Source organism: Zingiber officinale, chromosome 2A (genome assembly GCF_018446385.1).
Source record: "Zingiber officinale cultivar Zhangliang chromosome 2A, Zo_v1.1, whole genome shotgun sequence".
Taxonomy (NCBI): domain Eukaryota; kingdom Viridiplantae; phylum Streptophyta; class Magnoliopsida; order Zingiberales; family Zingiberaceae; genus Zingiber; species Zingiber officinale.
The window spans coordinates 2,704,345-2,726,358 of record NC_055988.1 but is presented as its reverse complement, the minus strand read 5'-3'; the positions used below and the strand labels follow the sequence as shown (position 1 = coordinate 2,726,358).

At 40.9% G+C, this 22,014-nt stretch overlaps 3 protein-coding genes across 3 annotated transcripts; 1 reads left to right on the top strand and 2 right to left on the bottom strand.

The window, feature by feature from the left end:
• Positions 1–612: 612 nt before the first annotated feature.
• Positions 613–8,283, bottom strand: LOC122040533 (protein TIC 100-like). The gene is made up of 11 exons (XM_042599879.1): positions 7,633–8,283; positions 7,257–7,328; positions 7,004–7,093; positions 6,733–6,906; positions 5,807–5,897; positions 5,562–5,624; positions 5,423–5,489; positions 4,696–4,799; positions 4,500–4,626; positions 1,543–2,285; positions 613–1,187 (listed from the first exon to the last, which is right to left on the bottom strand). The coding sequence occupies exons 1-11, from the start codon at positions 8,250–8,252 to the stop codon at positions 840–842; spliced, it is 2,499 nt and encodes an 832-aa protein (XP_042455813.1). The 5' UTR covers positions 8,253–8,283; the 3' UTR covers positions 613–839.
• Positions 8,284–8,460: 177 nt separating this feature from the next.
• Positions 8,461–11,083, top strand: LOC122040532 (chaperonin-like RBCX protein 1, chloroplastic). The gene is made up of 6 exons (XM_042599878.1): positions 8,461–8,686; positions 8,768–8,862; positions 10,010–10,127; positions 10,403–10,419; positions 10,512–10,574; positions 10,775–11,083. Exons 1-6 carry the CDS (start codon positions 8,482–8,484, stop codon positions 10,847–10,849), a joined length of 573 nt encoding a protein of 190 aa, XP_042455812.1. The 5' UTR covers positions 8,461–8,481; the 3' UTR covers positions 10,850–11,083.
• A 107-nt stretch (positions 11,084–11,190) lies between these two features.
• Positions 11,191–14,400, bottom strand: LOC122040531 (cationic amino acid transporter 6, chloroplastic-like). The gene is made up of 5 exons (XM_042599877.1): positions 13,929–14,400; positions 13,512–13,734; positions 12,846–13,197; positions 12,125–12,356; positions 11,191–11,977 (listed from the first exon to the last, which is right to left on the bottom strand). The coding sequence occupies exons 1-5, from the start codon at positions 14,353–14,355 to the stop codon at positions 11,412–11,414; spliced, it is 1,800 nt and encodes a 599-aa protein (XP_042455811.1). The 5' UTR covers positions 14,356–14,400; the 3' UTR covers positions 11,191–11,411.
• Between the last annotated feature and the right edge of the window lie 7,614 nt (positions 14,401–22,014).

Sequence of the window (22,014 nt, the reverse complement as noted above, 5' to 3'; positions counted from 1 at the left end):
TGTTATAACAATTATGAACTTATAGTTGTTATATATGTTGTATCAGTTACGATTTTATAATTATTACAATGTGAATATTTCATGAGTAGGTCAAATTTTAATTATAGTAATTATGATTTTGAATAGATATAACAGCTATGAAATCATTTCATAATTATTACATATGTTCTATAGTTATTAAATCATAGTTGATTTAATGCACCTGACTAGTTCAAAATTTAATGTATAGGATATAAAATAATAATGAGATCAGTATATTTGAGAGCATTTAAATAATTATGTTAAATCAAGTCATATTAAATATGAGACAACCGATCTAGCCTCACATAAATTTTTATCGACCATAAGAACAAATTAAAAAAATACTTACACTAAAATAAATTAAAAAATAGAAACGATCTAAAAATTCAACATTCTATAATTCCGCGTTCTATTTGAGAACATTTCAATAATGACACATAGATTTCCACCGGGAATCCTTTTAATTAAAAAAAATCAAAAGAGTACCTCTAATGATTAAAAAAAAATGACACGCCCTGCTAATTAATTTTAAAAATAATCTTTTTAATTTGCCTACCAGATAAAATTACAGCGCAACTTGAAAGACATAAGTTAAAACATAACTGAGATGGTATCAGCAAACTTTAACTAGAAACAGAACTTATGAATCCTTCCACAACATAAAAGACAGCAGCAACAACAATAATAATGCATCTCTCTTATTTCGGCTAAAGCTAAATAATCAAAAACACACACATTGAAGTGGAGTTCCCTCGAGCCAATTCTTTTCTTGAAGGGGTCACAAAGTTTGCAAGTCAAAAAAAATGCCTCCTATGCTTTCATGCAGCAGCATCCATAACAGGGACGTGCAAAGATAGAATGCTCAGTTCTTCGATTCCAACAGAGCTTTCGGTGGCCCAGTCGATCTGATTCTTGCGGTCGTTCGCCAAAAGAACTGAAGCCAAAGAATTGAGAGAAGAGCAGTTTTGTCTCCTGGTGTCACTATACTTCCTCTTTTGCATCACCCTGACTTTTCCACTCTGGTTAATTCTGCCATTGAACTTTACCGAGCAAAATCTTTTCTGAGCATTAGTTGCTTGTTCGTGAAATTCATAACTAGATTGCTCAGTACCAGAAGAACATCTATTTCTCCATGACATAAAGGATTCCTGTAATTTGATAGGAACCTGCCACGTTGTAAACATGAGTGCATTTAAATTAACAGAGAAAAAAAAACTGAAGAACTAAACAAGAAAATATAAATTCTAGGCATACGAGACTAACAAAAACAAGTGAAATGAGCATAGCATGAGAAGACTATATCTAAAAAAGTGACATCTAACATCAAGTTGTAAGATGCAACACTCCTAATTCATGAATTTGATGAACTTTGCTTCAAAGCAAACTAGATGAATTGTAGTTGTTGTAGTTAGACCCTTTTGAGGCTCTTCTGAGCCCAGGAAACACACCAAACTACTAGATGCTTGTGTAGCAGAGACAAATGTGAAACTCAATGACACAAATATTATGACGTTGACTTACCATAGAGAGCGGGCCAGAATGGAGTAAAGACAGGGAAAGCGAAGAAAAAGGGAATTTCCCGGGCTTGCTCCTCTTTGCACTTGTATCGTTATCTGATCTTCTTTGATTAACTGTACCAAAACTTGTTGGTCCTTTTTCATCATCTTCATCTTCATCTTCATCTTCATCTTCATCCTCCATTTCCTCTGGAACTGCCTCATCCTGAACAGCAGCAGAAGCAGGTGCATCATCCTGATTCTCGTCTGCAACACCTTGCTTTTCTTCTTCTTCCTGTTTCCTCTTCAGATCCCTATCGAGGTCTTCTATTTCCTCTTCAAGGGTTATTTCGGCCTCAACGAACTCAAGTTGCTTCTCAATAAGCTTAAGCTTCATCTCACTAGCTTCCAGTTTCTCCTTGGCCCAATGCCCAAGTCCATCGAGAAGCGGTTTCAAAGTATTTTGAATGGAAGTTATCAATCCCCTCACTGGTCCTTCTTTCTTTTCTACTGGTCCAGACCTTCCATAGAAATCATCAAAGCCAAGAGGCAGAAAATGAGCTTTATCTGGATCCACATCCTCCCCTTCTTTTAAAGGTGGCTGCCAGAACAGGCGAACACCATATTTCTCATCATCCACATAATTAATTAGCCTTCCAGTTGGAGTGTGAAGGATGAGAGGATCATCAGCGTAGACTAGTTGTGACGGGTCATCAGGGTCCGGCTCAGGTTCCTGGTTGATTAGAACAAATTCTGGAGTAACCTCACCTGTTCAGATATAATTATCGATAAGTAATCAACTAACTACAAGAAAGGGGAACAAATAAAAGTTAAGCCCCCAAAAGTGGGAAATGCTAGCATGAGTGCTTTATTTTTTGTCCATTTCCAACACTCAATCAGAGGAAACATCGTACCATATATTAAAGTTGGAACCCTCTTTTGTTTCAAAGAAGGTTCCTGAACAAATTTTGGATCTGGCGTTGGAATGAATGCAAACATTATGAGGAAAAGATGTAAAGATTTACCTTCATAGCCTCATCCTATCTTAAATTCTTATCTCATTGTCATCATTACAATTCCTCCATCTAAAGTTTATCCTAGCAACAATACCCTTTTCATGTCATATCCTAAAGAGAATATAGAACTAACTATTTCAGTTACAAGTATGCAGAATCAGTTGATCCAACTTAAAACTTCTCACTAAAGTCAACATTCTCAAATTTGATCAACGACAAATTAGCATTGCCTACAGACAGTAAAAGGCTTTCACAAATTCAACCTTAAACTTGCAAAGCAGGGAATTTAAAGAAATAAGGATAGTGATAAGGTCATTTGACTTGTGTGAGAAAAACTTCCACTAGATGGCAACAGAAGTTTGCCATGGAGGAACTCACCATCCTAGAGATGTAAACTTGCCTAGCTGATGAAGGCACTCCACAAGGACTACCTAGACTGCAAATAACATAACTCTCAACAAATCTAATGATTTAGAACAGACTTATTGGCCATTAGTGGCCAGCATAGCTTTTCATGCCGAATATTACCATTTTGTATAACTGCAAATCTTATTGGTGCCAAGATACCAAATAATATAATGACCCAAACAAACAGATGCTACTGGTATAAAATGGTATGCCAAACAGTATTTAGCTCTATTTTTTTGGTATATGTTTGGATAAAGTAATTTACACAGTCGCCAACTCTAATAGTTGGATTCATTGTATCCTGTATCCATAACCAATATTGGACAAGGAATTAAAACAAGAAAGAATATTATTTTTCTTAAAATTCCACTATCTAAAGAAACTACGCCCAAGAAAAGTTCAAGACATATGATTCAACAATATTTTTACTACAGAACTGTTTTATGAAGATATCGATTCATGAAATGGTTACATAGTACATATCCTATAAAATATTGTGCAGGAAATAGCAAAGGAAAATGAAAGGTAGACGTGTTGAAGATTCGAGCATAGAGCCTAATCACTTGGGAACAAAACGAGAGAGGGAAGATAGAATGTTCATCTAGTCTACTTATTTAGATAATGAGAAGAACTGAGGACAAAGAGTTTATTTTTCCTCCCACTTCTTTGCTCAGTTTTGGATGACAGTTCATAGAGGATGCAATGAAGTGACCTTAGCCAGCCAACAAATTTTTCCTCCCACTTTTACCACCCAAAATAGGATAGAAAAGGAGCGTGCAAGACTATATGTGTGTTTGCCTACCAATCTGGTATGAAGATTTCCTTAATTATATTTTTTAATTTCTACGACTTTCCATTTTTTCCATGTAGAAACAAGACAGTGCTATATTTTTCTCCTCTGCTCTCTTTCCTATCCCTCCAATTTCTCCTGTTTATGCTATTTATGTACAAAACTGTTTTGAAGCAACCAGAGATAATTCACTGGGTGGAGTTTGATCAGCCAAGAATTTTTCTCACACTTTCTTCCATCCAAAACTAAGCAGAATATGTGACAAATTGAGTATCTCTAATTTTCCTATAATCCAATATTTGTCTATAGCAGAGGGGACAACACAATGCAGTTTCAATTTTAGTACAAGTGTACAACAAACATGACCTTGAAACGAATAAAGGATGAAGCATATGTTTAAATTGACAAAAGAAAACTGAAGATTTAAATAAATGCTTAAAGCCTTAAACTCTCGATAAAAAAAATGAAGAAATAAGGACAGGAATTTCCAAAGGCAGCATGACAAGTGCCCCAAAGCCTTCCAACCTAACAGCTTATTTTAGAGTGCGCATGAAATAGCAAGCAAAGGTTACACAAACTATTAAAACAATTCATATAAAGTATACAAGAAAATAAAGAAAGGAAAAAAAAACTAACAGTATTGAGCTTCTGAAGACTTATCAAGAGCATTTGCAACCAGCAAATGCCACTAATGGGTGATGCACAAAGGATTAGGAACAGCAATGTCAAAGCTGTGGCAATGACATAAATAAAGAAAGAAACTAATACCTTTCTCCCACCAATATTCAAGCTCAGCAGGCATAGGAAGCCTTAGAGGTGCTTTATAGAAAGAGTTCAACCACATCCCTCTTTCCTGATCTACTTCTTCAACATATGTCTTCCAGTAATTTGGAACCTGTCCATAATATTTATCAATATCTCCCAACACTTTATCTGGCAAAGACAAGACCAATATTTGTCTTACATCATAAAATTGGTTGATGAATCCTGGAGCCATCCACACATCATCTTCTTCATAAAAATATGGATGCTGAGGGTCACTATAAGGACCCCTCTCTTCCCTTACCACTGATGGGAACATAAAAACACAACATGAGGTTTTAATGCACAAAGTAGACTATAATAATTTGATGGCAAAACAATGATTTGCAGTGCAATACTCGCATGGAGGTTGTTAGCTACATAATTCCGTGTGCACATATACACTTAATAGTAGCTACATTTGCTAGTTGTGCATCTATGCATGTGGAGTTTTGATTGATCTTCTTAGATGTTCATGCAATTGCATTTTTCCTGATTCATGATTTAGAATTTACACAATCATGTTCACTGTAATTAGTTTCCTTTATCAACTCCTTACTGTTGCCTCCAATAGGCGGAGGTAGAGGCTATTGTGATTCTCTGTTAGATCTGCGATAATTTTATGTTTAGTTGTGTTTTGAGCAGACACTAGTAGTTTATAGTTATATTTTAAGTACATGTATGTCTGCATGATAATGTCTACCTCTCAGTGCATTGACCTCAAGCCACAGATAATTCAAGAGAAAATTTTGAAGAATCAATGTCAGTTTGTTATTATCACATAACAAGAAGTTATGAATACTATTTGCAATTCTGCATCTATCCACTTCTTTTCTTTATGAAATAAAGAATGATACTATTTTAAAAAGAAATCATCTTGGGAGATTTACTTCCATCAGGTTTGTTGGCAAACATCCGTGCTTTTGCAGCAGCTACTTCAGCAATGCCAGCATGTAACTGGAACAATGTATATATAAGTTCATTTTCTTGTAAAGCAGTTGAGCAAAACAATAAAAATGTAAAGAATACCGTTGACACATCACTGTCACAACCAGTTGAATCCCCTACAAAACGCCCAAAATAGAACCTTCCCTGCAAGCGGTAAGTACTTCATATGATATTAAATAAAACAAGATTTTTTGAAAAAAAAATGAAAATTCTAGTCAAATGACAATCAGTGGCTTACTAAGTATGTAATTTTTGGACAATTGAGTTGCAAACAGATAAAAAGAAAAGAAGCTTTTAGTTAACTTTCATATGAAGGCTACACCTACAGAAAGTATCCTCTCATTAACTTCATAGACGCCACAACCATGCATTCTTCCATGTTTCCACTGACCAGCATATCTATATCGACCTTGTTCTCTGTCAAATAGGACGAGTAAATAAACTAAGGACCCAGAGACAACATTTTATTAGATGAAAATTCCAAGGAAATAAAAATACCCAAATAATATGGATAATATTACTAATAATAGCAATAGTATTAACAAATTGCTCATATAAGCTGCTATCATACTGATAGCTTTGTAATATCCCCAAGAAAAATAAACCATTCTCTGATGGTTAGATTGTCCCTCGTCATGATTTGGTATTAACATGCAACATGATGAAACATAAACATGTAGATAGGAGAAATATCTTGTTTGGTTCCAAATGTGTTTCAAACAAATTAAATATGCACTTGGTTTTCATTACCATGGCAGAGGGTGCTAATGAGGAGGAACAAATTAGGCGAAATAAACTAACTAAAATGGCACATAAAATGTTCCTAACATGAAATTTTACCTACTTTTGGTGATAAAATTTTAATTAAAAATGAAGATAACAGCCAGAAGAGTAATTCACATTCTCAAACTATCATTTTCAATATTCCCATTCTTTTAATTCATTCCAATTTACCTAACAAGCACATCTTGAATTTAGAAGTGTATAAGTTTCTAGGAACTCATGGTGCTTGAGCAACAGGATTCAAAAATTCAAGCTATGAAGGGACTATGAGCTATATAACTTGTAAACATCCAGTACGTTATTTTGAAAAAGTAAATGAATGTAGATATTTCATATGCATAAGCGGATACATAGAACACTTCATAAACCTCATTATCTCATTACTTAATTAAAATATGTTAAGAGAAAAAAACTCACTGATTAGCTTCGGATTACTTGGTTAAAATATGTTAAGAGAATAGAAACATACGGTTTTTCTCCAAAGATCTGTATCCATTCATTCCTCTCATAGAATGGAATTTCTCTTTGACCATCAGCTAGGTATAAGTTATCCTCTATATCCATTTCCAGCCATTTTCTATCTTCTGGAGACATGAAATCACGTGATATGATTTTACCTTCAGCCCGCATTTTAGCTTCGAGCCTGTTTCATGAAAAGAAATAAAAAAAAACGAATGCATGACGAGATATCAGACATCCAACATTTTTTATCAGTACTAAGTAAGTCAATCTCCATGTACTTTGATCCTGGTATAGGCTCTGCTACGGGGATATCTACTTCAACAACTCCATGGCCTTCCATCTGGTTTTGAAGCCATTCACCTTCATACCTACAAGAAACAAAGGCAACAAAAGCAGCTAGTAACGACATTTCTAAAATTTTTTGAAAGCATTAAGGAGGCCCATATAACACTACATAAGAAAACATTTCAGGCAGACAATAGGCAATCAGCCTTTATCGATGAAAATGGAGACACCTGTGCATCAACCAACCTGACAAGCCCGTCCTCAGCAACGTAGACACCTTTTCCATGAGCCAGGTCATCCCAAACAGTTCCTTCGTATCTTGGCAAAGTGGTTAAAGCATTAAATGATCATTTGTTCGTTTGAAGGAAGGAAATTAAAGACAAACAAAGGGGAAAATGAATCCTTAGAGAAATCCATGCTCTAGAACGGCCAGAAAGCATAATTGTTCGACGCAACAAGAAATGAATTATAAAGGAAAAGGATTGATATTCAAAATCAATGCATAGGAAAACTCAGTATTACCACCGGCAAGCTCAATAGAAAAAGCAAAATGTAGTCGTTGGACATTATAAATCTGACACTAATATGGGAAAGAGATGGAAATGCAGAATTTTGAACTCACGAGCTTCCATCCTCGAAGATAAAACTGACCCAAATCAGGAATTCTTCGGTACGATCGAGCTCCTCGATGACAGCCTTAGCGTTGGAAATGTCGTAGTGATTATCGGGGATGACGGGGTAGTGCTTCCGGTAAGGAAGGTAGAAAGGAGCGATTGCCGGTTCGCCTCCGTCCTTGACCTCATCAATGACGGCGTCCCAGTCGTCGTCGTCGGCGAAATCAGGGTCCCAACCGGGCTTGGTCATCTTGAGAGGAGCGTCATCCCACAACTCCCTGAGGTCCTCCTCGCACCAATTCTCCTTATCGATGGGAAAATCATAGTGGTCCTCCAGGGGCACAATACCCCGCAACTCCTCCTCTTCCTTCTTGCGATAGCTGCGGCTATCCAAGATCTCAGAGAACGTTCGGAAGTTTGCCTCCTCAGGGCTGTCTTCCTCTGGCTCATCTTGCTTGGAGTCGTATCTTCCTCCTTCGCCGCCGCCGCCGTCCTCGTCGGAAGAGGAGTCTTCGGAGTCGTAGTCGGAAGATGAAGCGGACGAATATACCTCCCCTTCTTCGGAGTCCTCTCCTACACCATTGGCTTCCTCGTCCGCCGCCATCGGGTTGGCGTCGTCGTCCGCCATCGCAGGGGACAAGCTAGCAGGGAGCGGGTAGGGATAAGGCTATGTTACGTGCTACTTTTCTCTTTTGACACCTGAAATTTAGATATTATCAAATTAACCCCTTAATTTTTCCATATTGGGCTCTTGCAGATGGGCTTCTTGTTGTGGCCCAGATGCCGTACCAAATATTTATTATTTATTTTATATTTTTCTATTGAGGCCCAGATATTTATATTAATTCTGGCAAAGGATGCCTATTTCACTGGTGGCCTACCGAGAGAGAAAGAGAGAGAGAGAGATGGAGTGCATCGCCACACCCTTCTTCTCCAACTCCTGCGTCGTCACACTCAAGAGCGGATCCATCGCTCTCCCTTGCCGTCTCCGCTCGCCGTCTCCGCCGAGGAAGCGATTGCTCGCCTCCCGCGAACTCCGCTGCCAGAAGATGTATGTTCCAGGTACCTCTACATAAATCGATGTTTTTTTTCTCCCCTTCGATCTGTTCATGTGGTGGCATATATGACTGTGGATTGATTTAGGGTTCGCGGAGGCTTCCCCGGAGGCGAAGGCTGCGAGGAATCTACAGGATTTCTTCACTTACCTCGCTGTAAAGATCGTTCTGGCACAGCTCGAGGTCGTTCGCTTACCTTTTGATCCTCTCTATTTGATGCCTATGTTTTCAAGATAGATAATCTTTTACTCTACTCCTTCGTCGAAGTCTCGAAATTAAAGGGGGTAGTTAGGTTTAGTTCTGCGCTTGTCAATGAAGAAAGCTGATGAACTGAACGGATATGTCAAAATCAATGATCCAGTTCCTGGACTGAGAAGGGAACAAAATGCCTCTGATGTTGCCTTAGTTGTCGCCTTGAAGTGCACACTGTTGATCTCATAACACCATTGCACAAAATCTCCTTTATAATGAGATGAAACAGTTCTCCGCCTGCCAAGCCACCATTGGAACCTTCTTAGCACACAAATTAAACTGCTGTCAGCACTGTGACTTAGCCCACATACTACATGCTGCTAGAATTCAGATGGTAGATGAGTTAGTGGGTCATCATATTCACATCAAATACTTAATCAATGTTGTTGTGATTATGGAGATCTGCCCCTTGCTCCCATGGCCGGACCTACATAGATCAACACGCGTCAAAGGATGCCTAAGTTAGCATCCCCTCCATTAAGAGAATAGAAAGGAAATGGTAGAAAGAGTCTTTTCATACCATTGTCATATCCTAGTATTTATAGAAGATGGTAGTCCCAAACCGTAACGACTTATTTGATTTTGAGGGTTGTGGATTGTTTGTGGGTCATGCTCCAATAAAGCCCGTGAGTAATTGAGTTTGATCTACGTCATGTAGGTTGGACCTGTTGAGTTGGAAGGGGATCCTATACTCCAATATCAAAGATGATTACAAGCAGATAAGAGACACTTTCTCTCATTCAAAAGATGCTAAATTTTGGTACGATTGTTTGCCTAATGGAACAAAAGGTGAAGTTGTCACCTTAGCGGCCCCTTCAGGGCAGCCCCACACTCTTTAGAAGGGGGTAAAACGATTGTTTGCCTAATGTTTCATATGAAGTAGTGTGATTAATCAGAAACTGGAGACTAATTACCTAATTTTTATATTTCTACAACCTTACTGAGAAAAAATGCATATTTATGAAGCATGCTTAGGTATTCAATTCAATTGACAAAAGCATGCGTTCAACTAAAAATTATTGATTCATTTCCCGTCTAAGATTCTTGTGTCTTCCTTTTTCTCATCAACCTTTGACAGAGCTATAATCGTGAGGCATACGATGAGTTGATGGAATTCATCAGTGGCAATTCTTTGAACGATGGGGAAAAGTTCTGTCAAAGATTGATGCGCGAGTCTCCCAGGCACAAGGGTTTAGGTAATGCCATTTTCTTCAAGAAACATCTTTTCAAAATTTTGATAAATCATTTGATTGCTTTAAGAGAGCAAGAAATCTTAAAATAGGCATTCAAAAATCTTAGGCTGTCATATTCTATTGTTAGTAGGAGGATTCATATAGCTGACTCCGGATAGCTTCAATAATATCTTTGACACAAAATATATTTGATTACGATGACAACAAAGATTAATTTATTAAGAATGACATGGGAAACGAAGGGTGACTTATATGTTATGCTCTTAATTTGGCTGCAGCTCTTCGAATCCTTGAGGTCAGTACACAGAAAATTGTAGAAGATGACATGAACACTTCCGGTATCATGACTTTATCCGTATGGCACAAGATAAATCTACTTACTTGCAGGTCCGATCTGCATATGCTAAGCAGGATTTTGAGTGGGAAAACTTGAAGAAATTAGCTTTCAAGGTTGAAACTTTCTTTGCCTGAAAATCCACGTTAGCTTGCAACCTAACGCGCAACCCTCACCCTTTTTCAATCGGGTTTGGGACCAGCTACGGCGGGATTGTTTTTTTTTTTAAAAAAAAAATAAATTCTTGAAGAAGTTAGATTCTCCGAGTTGTTTTTGTCAAACTATTTATACTTATGCTCTCTTTATGCTGTGGCAGATGGTGGATGAATCTAACACTAGGCTTATGAGGGATTATGTGGAGGAAACAAGTCACCTCGAAAGTGAGGGTTAGTCCCTGAAACACAGATCTTATGAAGGGTTCTCTTTTAATCGCTTGATTTGATAGAAGGTCGCACATAGAAGGCATCATGCAAATTATGTTATTAATTGTTATGATATAAAGGAATAGAAGAAAAGCAATCATGAGATTACATAATATATGAATTCTCTAAATTAGATCTCCAATGCATTAACCTTATATAATAATTTATTTTTCATAATTTTATAATTCAACCTTATATGTTAATCTTTTGGTTGACTTGATGTGTGAAAATGTCATCGTTAAATATCATTATCAAAATGTTTAATGAAATAAATTAAGCATTTTCGAATTGGAGATTCTGTCTGAGAACTCTTCATTAGCATGGACTTGATTCAAGACAAGAACCATAAACAAAAATCCTGACTTGAAATTATACAAAATAACTTAAGAGGTCTTTGATTGTTTTTTTTTCCCCTTTTTCTTTTTCTTTTTCTTTTTTCTTCTCTTTTGAATGTGTTTCTTTTGTTACAATATTCCACATCTAATCAAAGCAAAAATAATTGAAAAAGAAGAAAAATAAATAAATTCTAAGTCACACTAATTGTGAGCTACTGCAAGTTCTTCTTCCTGCGTGGTGGATGCTATGAAGTAGATTGCCATTCTCCTCTGCGTCGGAGCTGGAATGCACGCCGTAGAAGACGTAGGCGACGACGACGAATGCCGAGAAGATGACAAACCGCAGATACGACGGCCCATCGAGCGACCCTAACAGGAAGACGTTGAGGAAGACGGAGGCTGCCGGGATCCACGGCATCAGCGGCACTCCCCAGTGCACCGGCTCCCGGGCCTCCGGCACCAGGAGGTGAAACGCCTGGAGGACAGCCATGGCCGCGGCGGCGCAGACGCAGAGGAGCGCTGCCTTGGCAGAGCCGGCCGGAGCCAGCTGCCAAATCAGGGTGAAGGCGAGAGCGGCGGAGGAGAAGGCTAGGAGAAAGGAGAGGGTCGGCCAGGGGCTGGTGGCGGAGACATCGGGAGAGACGTAGCGGCGGTAGATGACGGCGTTGCCGACCATGTAGAAGACGAAGAGGGTGCCGATGGATACGAGGCTGAGGAGGACGTCGAGGTCGGTGAAGAGCGCGATCGACGCCGTGAAAATACCTAGTAATTTAAAAAATAAACAAAATGATTAATTTAAATGTTTTTGCAATTTAAAAACGGGAAGGATTTAAAATGAAATCCGAAAAATATAAATAAATAAAAAAAATTATGCATTTATTTGAAAATTGTAAAACTATGGTAGTTGACCTAGTAAAGCAGAGGCGTTGACTGGCGTAGCAGTCTTCGGGTGGACTTGAGCGAGCCAGGTGGGGAGGACGTTGGACCGCCCCATGACGCACAGGTAGCGCGCTTGGCCCAGCATGGAGACCAGTAGTGACGTCAGGATGCCAAAGCTGGCCCCCGCTCCGATCACATACGACGCCCATGCCCAGCCGTCAGATCCGGAGAAAGCTGCCGAGAAAGGCGACTCCGTGTTGATCTGCAGACAAAAAAAACAAAAACAAATAAAACCAGGTGACGAAACCGACGGCTGACAACGCTCAGGTTGCGATTACAGTGTACGGATAAAATCACAAACATTTTTCAAAGAAATTTACTTTGTTTTTCGGAAGAGTAGATTATTCCATTTACCACCTTGTAATTCATGAAAATTACTTTTCTCCTTTGATCGAGGTAACTTACCGAGCTTTTAACTGCATAATCAATAGATCGACCAAAAAGGGTCGGAATATCATTTTCTAAGTTTAGAAATATATGACTGATTTGTAATTTAGAAAGTTGGTTGGGTAACTATGAAATTTTTGTTCAATGGTCCTAATTTCATAAATTTGTCACGGGTCCATTTCTCTGAATCAATTAATTAGTACTACACTTCAAAAGTACACCCGGAAAGAGAAAGCTACCACGTGGTCCCCACGAGAAAAAAAAAGGTTAGGCAGAGAAGGGGCCAAGGGGGGAGTTAACTTACGGCGTCGTAGGGCACGAGCATGGCCATGGAGGCGGCCATGAGGCAGTAGAGGACCGTCACGACGGCGACGGAGCCGGAGACGCCGACTGGGATGTCGCGCTCCGGGCAGCGCACCTCTTCCGCCATGGTGGACACGGCGTCGTAACCAATGTAGCTGAGGTAGACCATGGCGGCGCCGTTGAACACCCCGGCCACCCCGTAGGGCAGGAAGCCTCCAGGGCTCTCCGCCGGCTTCGCCGGATGCGTCAGGTTGCGAACGTCGCCGAGCCAGAACCCGACGACGATGACGAAGAGGATGAAGGCGATGTGGATCGCCGTCAGGATCATGTTCAGCACCGAACTATCCTTCGTGCTGTGTCAGAGATTGAACAGAGTACTCAATCGGCTAGGAATTAATCATTCACGGGCAAAAGATTCGATCAATTATCTTTCGGGAAAGGACAAAAAGCACGAAACCACCGCCATTATTGGCTTCGCGATTTATGAAGACGAGACAAAGCAGATAGAGAAGGACATGGCATCCGAGCCGAGGACGATGAGGGGATGGCCATACGGCCGAGGAAAGCGACGAGAAACCAACCGAAAATGGGGGCGACATCAACAGGGCTTCTCTGTTGATCTCGATCGATCAACGAAAGGAATAGGAGAGAGAGTTTGATTAGTTACCTGCAGCATATGCAGACCGTGATGAGGACGATGACGGCCACGGCGAGGAGATCGAACTGGTTGAAGCCTGAGGGAAGGACGGCGACGGTGAACCTCCATTTGGCGGTGGTGTCCACCCCGATGGCGGTGCCAAGGTAGGCGGTTAAGCTCCGGGCGACCGCCGCGTTGGAGAAGACGTACTCCATTATCAGATTCGCCCCCGTCAAAAACGCTGCAAATTCCCCTAATCACAGGGTATCGCCGCCATCCATTTCAGATTATTTTTCTCAAATCCCCAGCATAAATGTAAAACGAAGACGAAGAAATCGTACAAATAAACCCGCCCCGAATAAAATTAGATCGGGCGTCGATGACAGAGGAAAGGGGAATTTAGGGATCGAATGGCGTGGAAGAAAGAGTGGCAAAACATTCACTCACCGAAGGTGACCCTGAGGTAGGTGAAGGCCCCGCCGGCGACGGGCATATCGACGGCGAACTCCGTGTAGCAGAAGGCGGAGAGGAGGGCGCAGAGGCCGGCAATGGCGTAGGAGAGCACGATGGCGGGGCCGGCATAGAGCCGGGCCGCGCGGCCGGTGGCGACGAAGACACCGGCGCCGATCATTCCGCCGATCCCGAGGCCGACGAGGTCCGGCCACCTCAGGCACCGATTCATTTCGGTGCCCGATCGGGCTCGGACGCGGCTCATCTCCTCGGAGGTGGTCGTCACGGATCCGGCTCGCCGCCGCAGCCGCCGGGGCGTCTCCGCCAGCGCCCGCCAGTATGCTCGCAAGCTCGCGAACGACGACGGCGTCGGCGAGGGAGAGAAAGACGAGTCATCGGCGGTGAGACTTTGCATCTTCTCCATCCTCCTCCTCTTCTTTCTCTCTATAACTCTTATTTTACGGCGGAGAGTGAGGTGAAAGAGAAGATGTATAGCCTTTATTTATAAAGGAATAGATAACGGCAAGTAAACGCGACGCAGAGCGAAAGATAGACAAAGGGCAATTTACTGAATCAATCCCTTGATTTTCAATTTTTACTAAAACATACTTCACTTTTTATTTTTAGTTTTTTTTGAAAAAAAACAAACTATGTTTGATAAATGAACTCACGTACAATATCTTGCGTCAAAATGAATCGATAAGTAGAAGTGACCACTTCTTTAACCTAAAATGTTGTGTGAGAGTTAAATTTACACATGAATTTTTTTTTTTTAATGTTTAACCCATCATTGATGGTATTTGGAATCTTTGCCAAGTTGATCCCTCCAATTTCATACTTAGTCCGATTTTATTTGACTCCACTTGTCAATCTCACTTAAAAGGGAAATATACGTCCTCGGGATCATGGTGCAATGGTAGAATATTCAAATTGTCTCTCAGACACTCACAGTTCGAATCTCAATTACGGTGTATTTGTAGGAATTTTTCCTCCAAATATGAGGCGTAATCAAAGGATGCTGAGTTTCTGGGTTGGTCGTCACGTGCGCTTCCCGATTTATCCTGATGGTCGATGGAAAATTTTCGTAGAGCGGAATCGATCATCTCAAATTCAACGTTACCCAACTTGATTAATCATTTCTTTTTCAAAAGAGAATATACGACGATATCCAAAATTTCAGTCTAAATTGATCCTCTTCAATTTAATATTTAATCAGTCCGCATTCCACTTTACTCTTCAATGCTACTCGAACAGATAACATGTGAGTCTTGATCATCCGACCTTATGCCTGACTCATTAGTCCTTCCCCAATCGTTTAGTCTAAGTCTTCATTCGGACTCAAAAACTACTTCAATGCTACAGTTCTCACATTTCCATGATGCTATAATACCCATAAAGCTGAGGTTCTAGGTATGCTACAGGCCCGAAAATTACAATAATCAAGATGCTACACTACAGTATTCACGGAGCTATAGTCACGAGATGTTACCGTAACCAGGAACCTACCATACTCATGATACTTCGGTTCAAGAAAACTACAATGCTGTACTGAAAACTACAATACGGCATATCTACAACGTTCCATTTTTTCTGTCTTCTTGATCACATCCTTTCAAGTCTCTTTCATCTCATGTGATGTTTTAAACGTCGGAGAGCCTATATTGATTATGTCTAAAAGCTGAAAACATTATCGATAAGATGACTAGAGTGTTGACGGAAGATGGGCAGTCATCGAATTAAGGAGGATTCCTTGCACAAGCACTCTAACGCTGAAGTCAAAATAGTAACCGAGCAAAAATAGAGAAGAAGATGAATAATCAACTGTAATATGGATATGTATGCGTACATAGGTACATAGCCTTGCGTAATAACATCCGTAATAATGAGACGGTAGAAAATGTCTAGTGCTAGAGTATGTCAAATGGTGGAATATGTACAATAGCTCTTTTCATGATAGAGGAAGGTTCCGATTGCGGGTACATATCAGAGTAATGAAATATTCTCTGATAAGTTATTATAATTCTTTTATAATATTGTCTCCTAGAAGAGATTTTACTAGCTTTTAGGTCGGGCGAATGTAAACTAGGAGACACACCCAGGAGAAATGAGAAACTGAATTTGAATGTCCGACCGACTTTTGGAGCGGGATGAATATATGCTAGGAACTACACTAGAGTAGTGAGGAACTAAGTCTGGATGTCTGACCAATTTTAGAGCCGACCAGCTATAGTCTTGGAGTCATACTCAAGGAATGAGGAACTGGGACTCGAATGTCTAACCAACTCTGAGGCCAACCGGCTATAGCCTGGGAGTCATGCCCAAAGAGTAGCGAGGAGTTGAGTCTGGATACTCGACTGACTCTAGGGTTGATCAGCTATAGTCTGAGAGTCATACCCAAGGAGTGAAGAACTAGGCCTCGAATGTTTAACCGATTCTAGAACCGATCGGATTTATTATAAGAGTTCTATCCAAGAAAAATAGTTCGTTCGGTTAAGGACATCTCGATTTTAAACGTCAATCCCAATTTCAGGGATCTTACTTTATTATCCCTACTTTATTCATTGTATTCATTGATCAATCTTTTCCTCTAAGGCCGTCGGATCTCAGGTTTTCAAGAGACAGACATAGCTTTGGAGAGGAGGAGCCGAACAAACGGAAAAAGATACTATCAAAAATCTTATGTAATCATACAAATTAAATATATATATTTTTAAAGCATGTAATTTGTCTTAAACTCAAAGGACAATCCAAAATGATCTAAAAAATAACCTATTAGGACGAAGCATGGCTTGAGTGCCATCCTCGACAACATTATACTTGAATCATCTATCACCCTTCCATCGAGATTTGCTCTAATAAATCTTAATATCATTTTCTAATCAATATAAAATATCTATTTAGGTGTAATGTTTTTCATGCAAAAGTAGTTATACTAAGATAAATATCTTCTAAATTTATTCTCTTTCAGATAGTGTAAGATTGGAAAGACGTTAAGAGATGACTTTGCTCCAATAATAAAAATTAATTAGAGGTAGAAAGAAAAGGATCAGATTCAATTTGTCTCGAGGTCATCTTTAAATATGTAAAACCTAAGGGGGCATGCTAACAAATAAGATAAACTTCAGAATTAAGGGGTGAAAATGAAAACATCCCTTCGTCCCGTGAATTAACGATAAAATAATAATAAAATGAAACGGTCGGCGTATTCGCTCGCTCCTCATTGGCTATGTTTTCTGGGCCCACAAGTTTGTTTGTTAGTTAAAAAGTGTCTTAAAAAAGATAAAATAAAAGGTGCAAATGGGCATAAAATAAGCATCAGGCATTATGGTGGGGTCCACGGACCATGGATCATGAGATGTGACAACTATTAGGCCTTATTTTAAAAAAAAAAACAAATTTCCGAATTTTTAAAATGCAAATTGTCACGTTCATAAAAGTTCATATAATTAATTATATGTGAAAAATTACTATCTATATTGCATGCGGATAAGGTACGTGCTACGTGTCTAGGTGGGCCTCCACCCTTCCTACCAATAGCAGCAGGCTATGGAACGGATGAGGCCCTGAACAATATAACGATAACGATGAAGATCACACATTTATGAAAAGGACACGTGTATCCAGGGGGCAGTCATATACAAAGAGGAGGAGGGAGAAGCCGTTACCGTTAACGGTCAATTGGATGGAATGGAGCCTCGAGAGAAGCGAAGTCAGATGCCGTTCCGTTCTGTCAGTTTGTAAGGATAACGATCTTATCCTGAATCGAACTGTGCATGCGCATTTGGATGGGCGAACGAGGATGCGCAGCCACGTGGTTAGAAATAGTGAGAGCACGTGTCGCCGTACAATTATATTATTTATCAAATTTATCAGTATAAAGATACAAAAACAAACAACAACAAATAAATAAATCCTTTAATTTCTTTTTAAATTTTAACTAATTATAAAATCATCACATTATTTTATTATTTTTTAAAGTGTGATTAAATTGCATCGTATAATCTGACAATTTAGCGGCAATGTATTGAGACGGGCGGGAGACTGCCAGTATTCAAAAAAATCAATTTAATTAATTGAAAAATTATTAGGAACTAACTAACAAATTTCTGAGTGGAAGATTATTCATCAGGAAGGTGAATTCAGTATGTCAAATTCTTAACGAGTGAAGTTGGAACAGAGGTAAGAATTTCCTGGGAATTTATCGGTTGGATTAGTTGAGGAAACTAATCAGATTCAGCAGGCTAATCAATGCAGATGGAGCAAAATGCATGTCCCAAATCAATACTCAGTTGATATGGTTGATATTGTTCTTTTTTTCCCTGATCTGATTGTAGTGAGAATAGAAGGTCCTATTGATTCTAATTAACAATTGGATTGAATCAGAATGCAAGCCGACGATGAGGCATTGATCTGATTTAGGCTGATCTCGCACCTCGCCAAAGGGGAAAGGGGGCGTACCTCGGTGGCGTCGTCTGATCTCGTTGCCTTTTCGCTCCGAATTCATCCGACGAGATCGCGGCTTTCACATCGCGATGATGTGATCGAGGAATCACGCATCGACAGGGACAAGCTCACCGAGGCACAAGAGGAGGAGGGTCAAGGCGACAGATGTGGCGATAAAGGAGGAGCCTATCTGGCACAAGTCAATTGTCACGGTGTAGGTCAAAATCAAGACGGTTAATGATAAGGCTTAAGCGGGGCTCAGACGCACCCAAGCGGGAAGCGGCTCATCGGCCGATCAGAGGGATCATTGTCCGATCGACCATCTAAGTAAATCAGTGTCTGGTCAACCCGGTCAACAGAAAGAGCAAGCTGAGTGGACTAGGAGCCCTAGCCAAACAAGTCACCCCGTCCGGCTCGAGGTACGACGTTGGCATTGTATAAAAGAGATAAAAAAGAATTATCAAAATTGATCGAATCAAATCATCAAATCAAATCAAAATAGTATTTGAATTATTCTAATAATTCTGTTATAATTATTAGAATAATTATGTTATTTATTAATTAATCAATTGACCAAATACTTTTTGAACATTATATATTGTATTCTCCTTAAGGTAAACATCAATAAATAATATATTTTAATACTCTCATATTATTTCTTGCTCTCTCCCTATTCTTCTTTTTACACGGTATCAGAGTCATCTCTTTTTATCTTCCCTCAACTTCTTGAGGCGGACATCCAATAAACGACGAACCCTTTTTAATTTTTTTCCCTCAGGCCTTTTCTTCTTCTCTCCTACGCGTTTTAGTTTTCTTATTCTTCTCTGTTTTCTTCTACCACCAACCCCTTTGTTCTCTTTCCTCTTCCTTAATCTCTGTGTTTTTTTTTCTCTTCCCAAAAAAAAGTTTCCTTAACAATTCTGTCTATGTGGTTTTTCTCCCACGACCGTCGGACTTGGAAGAGAAAAGTCCCCGACTCAAACAATTTGGGATAATAGAAATAGTGAAAGAGCCGAGGAGTAAGGGGAATACTGTGCAGGTGAAACAAAATGACGACCTCGCACAACAGCCGAACAGAGTTCGGCACTAGCTAATGGAGAGAAATACAAAAATATTTACAAACGACATAAAAGAAAGGGTTGATCGGGAACCGCAGACCGACGGTAAATTGGTCCTTAAAGAAGCATACAAAACCCGGAGGCAGCTCGTTCGAGCGGTCAAAAGTCGAAGGAAGACTGATTTGATAATCGGAGGGAATTTCAAAGACAGCTCTAAAACTCTCAGCATCGCCTCTGTCGAACCTGGACTCGATAGATGTGTACGAGAGCCCAGGGACGGAGACAGGAGGTTGAGAAGAGCTTGCCATCGGAAATGAATGTCGACAAGAAACAATGAAGAAATTCAATTGAAAGAAAAGACACTACGGAAAATGAACATATCCGGTTGAAGGGTACAGAGAGCTTACTAGAGGAAAGGTACAAAGAGCTTACTAGAAAGATCGCTACGAGCGTCGGAAGAGCGTAGTGTTCTTGGAAAGTTCAAAGACGGAGATGTAGAATGAGGCAGATGATGACGCACACGAGGTTTATAAACCTCGCGGTCGATCAACCTCAGTCGTCCGATCTAAAGCCACGGAAACCTAGAAGAAGATCCCATCATTGATTTTGAAAAGGTGCACGCCTCATTGCAAGAGAAAATCCGCCTATCACATCGAGCAAGCAACGACAATGAGGGGCACGTGTCCTTCAGTCATCGGATAACATTTAATGAGCTTAATTAAAAAGATATGGCCGCGTGCTCGGCCATAACTATCAGGGATTTACACAGTCTTCAAGAAATCTAAATGACGTCAGTCAAGATCGAACTTGCCCGAGGACGTGTAAGGAAAAGGGAAACATGTGCCAAGTGTTGCTGCTCCGCATCCCGATCGACGCAAAGAACGGGTCACAGGTGTTGGGATCGTTCGTACTCGGCTAGAGAGGGGGGGGTGTGAATAGCCGCCCCAAATTCTCGCGTTCTTCCTACAGTTAGGGTTAGTCGCAGCGGAAATACAAGGAAGAAACTGAGAAGAAGAAAAACAAACCGATGTAACGAGGTTCGGAGATGAACTCCTACTCCTCGGCGTGTCCGTGAGGTGGACGAAGCCTACCAATCCGTCGGTGGATGAGTCCCCGGAGAACCGGCTAAATATGAGCTCCTTATGGGTGGAGAAACCTCGCCACAACTACTTCTTGCAACAGCAAGATAAGGAGTACAAATACAAGAGAAGCAAGAAGTAAATACACAGCAAATGTAAACAACCCTTGCCTTCTTGTCGACTGTTGAAGAAGCAACAGCTTCTCAGACGCCAACCACAGCAGCAGCTCAGTCAGAGTCCCAGCCGAAGGAAGAAGCTCACGCGAAGCTTGCGAAGAAGAGCTCAACAAAGCTCAAGCACCAGAACAGCAGCTCTGTAGCAGAAGAGAAGAGAAAGAAGCTCTAGCACAGAAGATGCCCTCGTCTCCTTTATACCTGCGAAGAAGAAACAGCGAAGAAACTAGCCGTTGCGTTGCAACGGCTAGAATCCTGATCGGTCTGTGGACCGATCAGGCCACAGCTGGATCGGTCCACAGACCGATCCCAACTCTGATCGGTCTGTGGACCGATCAGGCCACAGCTGGATCGGTCCACAGACCGATCCCAACTCTTGGCTTTGAAGCTCTTCCTTCCGCGACATCGTCTCCTGATCGGTCGCCACGACCGATCAGGGAAGCTCCTGATCGGTCCACAGACCGATCAGGCGTCTTTCTTGCGGCTACTGATCATCTTCTGATCGGTCTGCAGACCGATCAGATACCGATCAGTAGCACACTGATCGGTCACCAGTCCGATCAGATAACTAGTGACTTGGTTTTTGCCCAAACCAAGTCCCAAGCCTTCCAAACCAACATTCGGTCAATCTCGACCTGTTGGTACTTCATTCATATCATCTGGTCACTCCCTTGATCTGCTAGAATTCCCCGCCAAGTGTCCGGTCAATCCCTTTGACCTACTTGGACTTTCCTCAACACCAGATGTCCGATCATCCCTGATCCATTTGGATTTTCCCTTGCCTGGCTTCACTCACCCGGACTTTCACCTGGCTTCACTCACTAGGATTTCCACACTGCCTAACATCCCAGTTAGGACTTTCTCACTGCCTGGCTTCACTCACCAGGACTTTCCAACTGCCTAACATCCCAGTTAGGACTTTCCCACTGCCTGGCTTCACTCACCAGGACTTTCCACACTGCCTAACATCCCAGTTAGGACTTTCCCACTGCCTGGCTTCACTCACCAGGACTTCCACTTTCACCTAGCTTCACTCACTAGGATTTTCACCTGGTTTCACTCACCAGGATTTCCCGACTGCCTGGCTTCACTCACCAGGACTTCTCCGACTGCCTGGCTTCACTCACCAGGACTTTTCCCCGTGCCAAACTCCCTGTTTGGACTTTCCCCGTGCCAAGTCTCCATACTTGGACTTTCCGCGTGCCAAGCTACCTGCTTGGTCTTTTCCCCGTGCCAAGTCTCCGTACTTGGACTTTTCCAGTGCCAAGTCTCCATACTTGGACTTTTCGCGTGCCAAGCTCCCTGCTTGGACTTTTCCCGAATCAGGTCA

Bases quoted from the DNA above. Each gene is read 5' to 3' on its own strand.
- LOC122040533 (XM_042599879.1), bottom strand. From the start codon at position 8,252: ATGGCGGACGACGACGCCAACCCGATGGCGGCGGACGAGGAAGCCAAT. The intron at 4,800-5,422 runs GTAAATCTCCCA...TGTTCCCATCAG, and splicing joins TGCCAACAAACCTGATGGAA to TGGTAAGGGAAGAGAGGGGT. The intron at 1,188-1,542 runs GTAAGTCAACGT...ACAACGTGGCAG, and splicing joins ATTCTGGCCCGCTCTCTATG to GTTCCTATCAAATTACAGGA.
- LOC122040532 (XM_042599878.1), top strand. From the start codon at position 8,482: ATGCCTATTTCACTGGTGGCCTACCGAGAGAGAAAGAGAGAGAGAGAG. The intron at 8,687-8,767 runs GTACCTCTACAT...GGATTGATTTAG, and splicing joins CCAGAAGATGTATGTTCCAG to GGTTCGCGGAGGCTTCCCCG. The intron at 10,575-10,774 runs GTTGAAACTTTC...ATGCTGTGGCAG, and splicing joins TGAAGAAATTAGCTTTCAAG to ATGGTGGATGAATCTAACAC.
- LOC122040531 (XM_042599877.1), bottom strand. From the start codon at position 14,355: ATGGAGAAGATGCAAAGTCTCACCGCCGATGACTCGTCTTTCTCTCCC. The intron at 13,735-13,928 runs GTGAGTGAATGT...CCCTGTGATTAG, and splicing joins CTACCTCAGGGTCACCTTCG to GGGAATTTGCAGCGTTTTTG. The intron at 13,198-13,511 runs GTAACTAATCAA...TCTCTGACACAG, and splicing joins ACGGTCTGCATATGCTGCAG to CACGAAGGATAGTTCGGTGC.